General features: G+C 30.7%; 1 protein-coding gene across 1 annotated transcript; it reads left to right on the top strand.

The window, feature by feature from the left end:
- Window positions 1-2,200: 2,200 nt before the first annotated feature.
- LOC107879262 lies at window positions 2,201-2,584 on the top strand. The gene has a single exon (XM_016726335.1). It carries the CDS (start codon window positions 2,201-2,203, stop codon window positions 2,582-2,584), a length of 384 nt encoding a protein of 127 aa, XP_016581821.1.
- Window positions 2,585-7,378: the final 4,794 nt, after the last annotated feature.

Consider the following 7,378-nt stretch of genomic DNA (forward strand, 5'->3'; position numbering starts at 1 on the left):
ACTATTTCATTCACAGTGTTTTATTTGAAGTATTAAAAATAATATATATTTATATAATTTTTATATAAAATTATTTATTTACCAAAATATCCTTTTTTTTTTTTTTATCTTTTCTTTCAAGCATAAAAGTAGCAGCAGCTACTAGTCAAAAAATTCAAGAAAGCACCCATGACTGCATAAGGTTTGAAGAGTTTCTGCATTCCTAACAGATCACCATGACAACTTCAAGAATCAAATTCATATTACCATCCAACTTTTACACTTCGATAGTGAGTGACATATTTCCCGTCAAACTGACATTGTGGCCATTAGTAGTTTTTTTTTCATATGATAGTTTGCCTTTTGTTTTTTCAAATCTCAAGTTTGTATTAATGGTGACATTTTTGTTCTTAAGGATGAGAATGAGGTCCATAAAATTGGACTAATTCTAATCACAATGATACTGCTATTCAGTATCTCAGCTGAGATACTATCATGCTCATGGCTAGCAGCAGGTGAGATATTGAAATGGAGGTAGCAGCAGCTCAAATCATAGCAGCAAAAAAGCTGAAAAAGAGGGGTAACTTTGACATTTAACAAGTTAATACATGTGTTTAGTATCTTTGTATTACTAATACATGAGAAATGATGTGTATTGTTAATACACACCTCAATACACAATAGAGTGTATAACTAATGGTTGTATTAGTTATACATAAACAAAAAAAATATCAAACAATGTACTAGTAATGCACATTAATTAATGCATGCATTATTTTTTTCAATACATTGTACCAAACTACCCCTTACTGTATAAGACATCATGTAAGACGTGAATTACTGCATAGGAACGCCACATAAAATGGAGTATATGTTTGTTTATATAGCTTTATATAAATTTAAGTGTCTACTTGTGTATAACCTAAATTGAAGGTGCAGATATCAGTCGAGGTATTATGCCTTTAAGATAATATTTTTATGAATCTTTCATGACATTGTGGTTTTAACTCAATCTACATTTCAATGTTATTTTGTATATAGGCTCTTACTTACTAAAATTAGCGATCTAAAATCAAATTTCACAAAGAGGTGACAAAAGAATTTTAAAATATAAAATTTTTAACTGTGAAGTCATATTTTTTTAATTGAATAAACTTTTATAGCAACTAAAAGAAAAATATATACTTGTGAAGTAAGAGTATCAAAAATGACAATTTCTGTTTTTTCAAAGAAAAGATAAGAAATAAAATCACAATAGTAAACTTTGACTCAACTCTTGTAAGATTTTATAATGATTTTTAAAATAGTATTGTGCTGCTTTAATATAATGATAAGTTGTTGCAATATTTGAAATTTTACGAAAAGATACTAAACATGTTGTGAAGACATTAATATCCATGTGTCAAAATGGATGTCCATGTGTCCCTATTCTAAAAGGGTGCATGTGCAAAAGTCATCCCCCACCTCCTTTTCTTATAGTATAAAATTATCATCTTTACGTGGGATATAAATGACTCATGTTTGAATGTAGAAAGTGGAAGGGGGGTGAAAATATTAATACATTCAAGTTTCCTTGTTTCATTGCATTTTGTTACTTTCATATACAATTTTAAATTAATTTATCAACACGAGTTTTTGTAAAAACTTTTCAACTAGATTAATATTTATTTTTCTTAAATAATGTCAAATATATTCAAATATAAATTTGTTGCTCTAGATATATTGGATAAAATTTATGTTTTAAGCACTGAATACTGAAGTATATTTAAATGTGATGGGTCTAATAGACATTATAAAAAATGAAAATCAGGAATCACATCAAGACAAGGCCAATGCCATAATATTTTTCTGTCATCATCTTGACGAAGATTTAAAAATGGAATACCTCATAATTAAGGATCTACTTATATTGAGAAAAAATTTAAAAGAAAGTTACGACCGCCTGAAGATGGCCATCCTTCCACAGACACATTATGAGTGGACTCATTTGACGTTACAGGACTTTAAAAATATATCTGATTATACTTCTGTGATATTTAAAATTAAATCGTAATTAAATTTATGCGGAGAAAATATAACTGATCACGACATGTTAGAAAAAATATTCTTTACTTTTCCCGCCTCAAGTATGCTTCTGCAACAGTATCGAGAAATGAGATTTAAAAAGTATTCTAAATTGAGTGCTCATCTTCTTGTTGCTGAACAAGATAATTAGCTTTTAATGAGAAATCATGAAAGTCGACCTCGTGGTACTGCCCCATTCCCTAAAGTGAATGCTGCACATTTTCATCAAACCAGACGTGAAAAAAGCTCTGGCCCCAATCGTGGCCGTGGTCATAGTCGAGGTAGATATTTTAATCAGGGTGATCGTCTTGCATTAAACAATGACCCTCAACACCAGCAGTGTAAAAAGAAGGGTAAGGCTCCTGAAGCAACGCCAAAGACGAACTTTGAAAGTAAATGTTATCGATGTGGAGGAAAGGGGCACTGGTCGCGTACCTGTCATACGTCAAAGCATCTGGTAAAGCTCTGTCAGGCGTCCCTTAAGAAAACGGATAATGACGTTGAGGCAAACTTTATCTCTGAAGATAATTTGAGCCCATGAATTTAGATGCCTCGGATTTCTTTACAATCCCTGGAGCATATGTTAATCATCCTGTAGATGATGAATATGAAATAGTCTAATTGTTTTTCTTTCCAGTTAGTTGTATTAGTTTACATTTCTGTTAGTAGTATCTCACTAGTCTTGTAAATAAATAAAGTTTGTATAATATGTTATGTGCTAGTAATGCTATGATGTTTAATTTGTTTATATTTCATCTTGAAGAATACATGAATACTCTTGAAGTAGAAAATCAGAAATTTACTCCTGAAATAGAAAATTTGAAATTAAGATATGATAGAGAAAATTCTCTACAGCTATATGTATATCTCGATTTGCTTCTAAAATAGCAAAATATTGACGGAGGTCCTAAAATATCATAGTTTGATATACTTAAGGCACGTTGTAATAATTATATTTCATTCTCGAAGAATGGAAATTTTTCATAAATTGTTAATTATCTTTCATTCTCAATGAATGGGAATTTTTGATAAAGGTTACAACTATAGATTTATTTTCTGAGGTGAATGTGATATGAGTAATATTTAGTAAGGCATATAAATGTGCACTTGACTGTGAAAATCACATTCAGAAGGGGTACAAAGAATTATTCTGAAATTTACTTTCGAAGTAGTAAGTTTGAAATTTATCTTAAATCTACTCCTGAAATAATAGAACCTTGAAAGTTACTCTTGGAGTAGTAAATTTGATATTTACTCCTGAAGTAGTAAAGCTGATATTTACTCCCGAAGTAGTAAGATTGTGCAATAGTAAAATTTTGTAAACTACTCTCGAAGTAGCTCACCTTTTAATTTAGTAAATAACTCATGCCATGATAAATTTGGACTTTACTAGTTTAAATAATTTTATTTATTGCGTGAATGATTTTGTCATCCTAAAGATGAGCATATTGAATTTTAGATATATAATGAAGAACTAGAAGATTCTTCAAGAAATATTACTTATTCTCATGATAAGTTAATTGAACCAGCTAATGTTGGGACTGAATTTTCTAAATTCTGAAAAGCATAAAAGATGAATAAGGGTCCATTCACCTGTCATTTGATATGATGCATCCATAAGATGGTTACATGTATGTTTATTGTCAACCTGCAGTTTGACATTCATAAAGTTGTCTTCTCAGTTGAGTCAAAAGCATGATTTTTAAATAATATAGTCAAGATAATTGATCTTGATAATACTGATTAGATTCAAGTTGGTTTAGCATCGAATGCCTCATATAAATAGCTAAACTATTTGCCTATGAGAACAATGCTGAAAGGTATTGGTCTGAAATATATATTGCATACAATAGCCCTTGTGTGTATTAGACCAATAAACTATGATCAATTTTTTTCTCTCAATTCGTTAAGGATCAGGAATCATATATTTTCCATCTAATAACTTTTCAACGTGCGTTATACAATAAATAGATATACCATGATTCACAAAGATGGATTCTCCAAAGTAGATTGGAGTATATGTTAGTTTTTATAACATAAAGGGGAGATAATAAGCAACTAAGAAATGTGTTGTGAATTATCGTTAGTACGATCCCCATTCAAAAGATAATTCTAATCAAATGCCAGAAGGATTTGCTGCCCCAAAATTGATTTTATGTTTAGCTGCAGATGCTCCTACTATATGTCCCTGAAGGACAGCGTCTATAGCATTCTTGAAGCATGGTAGATCAATCGATTCTAAATAAAATAATCCTTAAAGAAAATGGAGCAAATGATCATAGTAAAGAGGCAATATGCTCTTGAAGAGCGATGACATAACGCTTCGTGAAACCTCTAGAAGAGGTTCAGGTACTTGAAAATAATGATGTGATGAGATCTCAATAAGTTATGTCGTAATGTGAACCGATACAAATGATATCTCGTCGATGATATCTTTAGTATTATAGTGCGCAATATTGTATAATGTTATGAGGATCTGAATTCTACTTTTATTGAAGCATACTGACGTAGAAATAATTATCAAGTGGAATATGCTTCTTGGTAAACATAAGGTTTATTTGGCCTGCAGTCCTGGCACTAGAAGATGTTATGTATTTAATATTGAATGGTTCACTTGATAATGAAATTTAGATGAGAATTCCAGAAGGATTAAAGATGTCTGAAGCATATAGTTCAAAGTCTCATAAATTATATTCAATCAAGATTACAAAGATCTTTATACAGTCTAAAATAATTTGGGCGTATACATTATAATCACCTTAGCGAGTACTTGATGAACGAAGGTTACATAAATGATGTCGTTTGTCCTTATATTTTTATTAAGAAAACATCATTAGGGTTTGTTATACTCATTGTTTATGTGGAGACCTAAATCTCATTGAAACTCCAGAAGAGGTCCAAAAAGGCAATTGAATATCTAAAAAAAGAATTCGGAATGAAAGATCTTAGAAAGACAAAATTTTGTTTTGATATGTAAATTGAACATTTAGCAGACCACCAAACTGCCTATACGAAGAAAGTTTTGAAACAATTTTACATGAAAAAAACATTTCCATTTAGTACTTCAATGATTGTTCGATCACCTGAGGTGAGTAAAGATTCATTCCGATCTCCAGAAGAGGGTGAAGAAATTCTTGGTCCTGAAGTACTATAGCTCAATGAAATTGATACACCTATGTATCTTGCTAACAGTGCAAGGCTTCATATAATCCATTCTGTTAATTTTTTAGCCAAGTACAGTTCTTCTCTTTCACGTAAATATTGAAATAGAGGTAAGCATATACTGCGATATCTAAAGGGGTCTATTGATATGAGCCTGTTTTATACTAACAAAATTAGTCCAGATCTTGTTGGTCATATAGATGTAGGTTATTTATCTGAACCACATAAAACTAGATCTCAAACAGGCCATGTGTTTACATGCGGAGGTACTACTATGTCATGGCGATCTACAAAGTAGTCTATCATTGCCACTTCTTCAAATCATGCTGAGATAATAGCTATCCATGAGTCAAGTAGAGAATGTATATAGCTGAGATCAGTGATTTATTCCATCAAAGAGAGATGCGCCCTGAAGCTCGATATCAAGGTTCCCACAATCATATTTGAAGAGAATGCAGCATGCATAGCTCAGTTAAAAGAAGACTTTATAAAGGAAGATAGAACGAAGCACATCTCGCCAAAGTTCTTCTTCACACATGATTTCCAGAAAAATGGTGATATTGATGCACAACAAATCTGTTCAAGTGACAATCCAGTGGATTTGTTCACCAAGTCTTTACCAACTTCAACTTTCGAGAAAATGGTATACAAGATTGGAATGCAAAGATTGAACCAGTTGAATCGGGGTCTTCATCAAGAGGAGTAGGAATACGTGTTGTACTCTTTTTTTCTTAACTAAGGTTTTTATCCCACTGATTTTTTCCTGTTAAGGTTTTTAATGAGGCAACACTCAAATACGTATTCAGTAAATTTCTCTATATATGGACATTTAAGGGGGAGTGTTATGAAGACACATTAATATCCATGTGTCAAAATGGATGTCCTTGTGTCCCTATTCTAAAAGGGAGCATCTGTAAAGTCATCCCCCACCTCCTTTTCTTATAAAATTATCATCTTTACTTGGGATATAAATGACCCATGTTTGAATAGAAAGTGGAAGGGGTGAAAATATTAATACATTCAACTTCCCTTGTTTTATTACACTTTGTTACTTTCATATACAATTTTATATCATAACAAATAAATTTTGAATTTTAATTTTTTTGTAAGCAGAGGATTTATGATATTTTACTATAGTTTAGATAGCACAAAGAGACTAAAGGATAAACTTTCAAAGAATTTTAATGACTTTTGTTAGTTATGACTTATGATGTTATGTCTTAGTTGAGGGATTTAAATAAATTTTTGGGACAACTTCATTTTCTATCGATGACTTAAGCCTATAATTAAAAATCAAGTAAAATTTTGGCATGTGAATGTTTGAAAGATCACTCGACTTATAGAAGCAGTAATTATCTGTCCAAGTTACTAAATTTAGTTTTGTCCTTTACGAAGTCATCCAGCTTTGTACAGTTAACTTTCCAATTTTATCTAAGCAGCTTTTATGTTTAGTTTATCCTAAAATACAATTCTTGCTACCTATTTAATAACAAAATTCTTTTGACAAAAAAAAAATATATTTAAGACTTACTCTAAATCTGACTCACTAAAGATGAGTAGACTCTATAAGAAATTCCCTTAATAACATTTAATTAAATACAATTACTTTTCAATTTTCAGTATTTTAAATATTAGAGATGCCTTAGCAACATTTAACCGTAATTTCGACATAAAATTGCATGTTTTGCTTTTAAAATGGGTTGATTTTTTTTTTTTTTTTTCCTTCAAATTGATTGATGTCTAACTTTTCTCCTTTAACAATGGAACTTATGCCTAGTGAAGATATAAGCTCTTTAGAAACTGAAAACGTGCTCGATCATAACTTGGAATATGATAACATAAAAATACAAATGTATATTCCGTAAAAAAATTATTTGTAACGAAGGTATAACTAAAAATATCAATACACATACATGCTAAAGGTGCAAATGATCCTAATTTTCTAGGTTGGAGGGCTGAGCTTAATAGCATCAAGCCTAATTAGATTGGAAATTTCTAGCCCAACCTCCACTATCCCGCATATTAGATTGGGCTAATTTCACGAACCAAATTTATTTTAACAGTTCTACATATATCGACTATAGATTTATATAAAAGGATACTAACTGAATTTTCACTTCTTTTTTTTTTTTTTCTTTAAAACACAATATATATGTTCTCAAACATAGGCTAT

This window comes from Capsicum annuum, chromosome 8 (assembly GCF_002878395.1).
Source record: "Capsicum annuum cultivar UCD-10X-F1 chromosome 8, UCD10Xv1.1, whole genome shotgun sequence".
Lineage (NCBI taxonomy): Eukaryota > Viridiplantae > Streptophyta > Magnoliopsida > Solanales > Solanaceae > Capsicum > Capsicum annuum.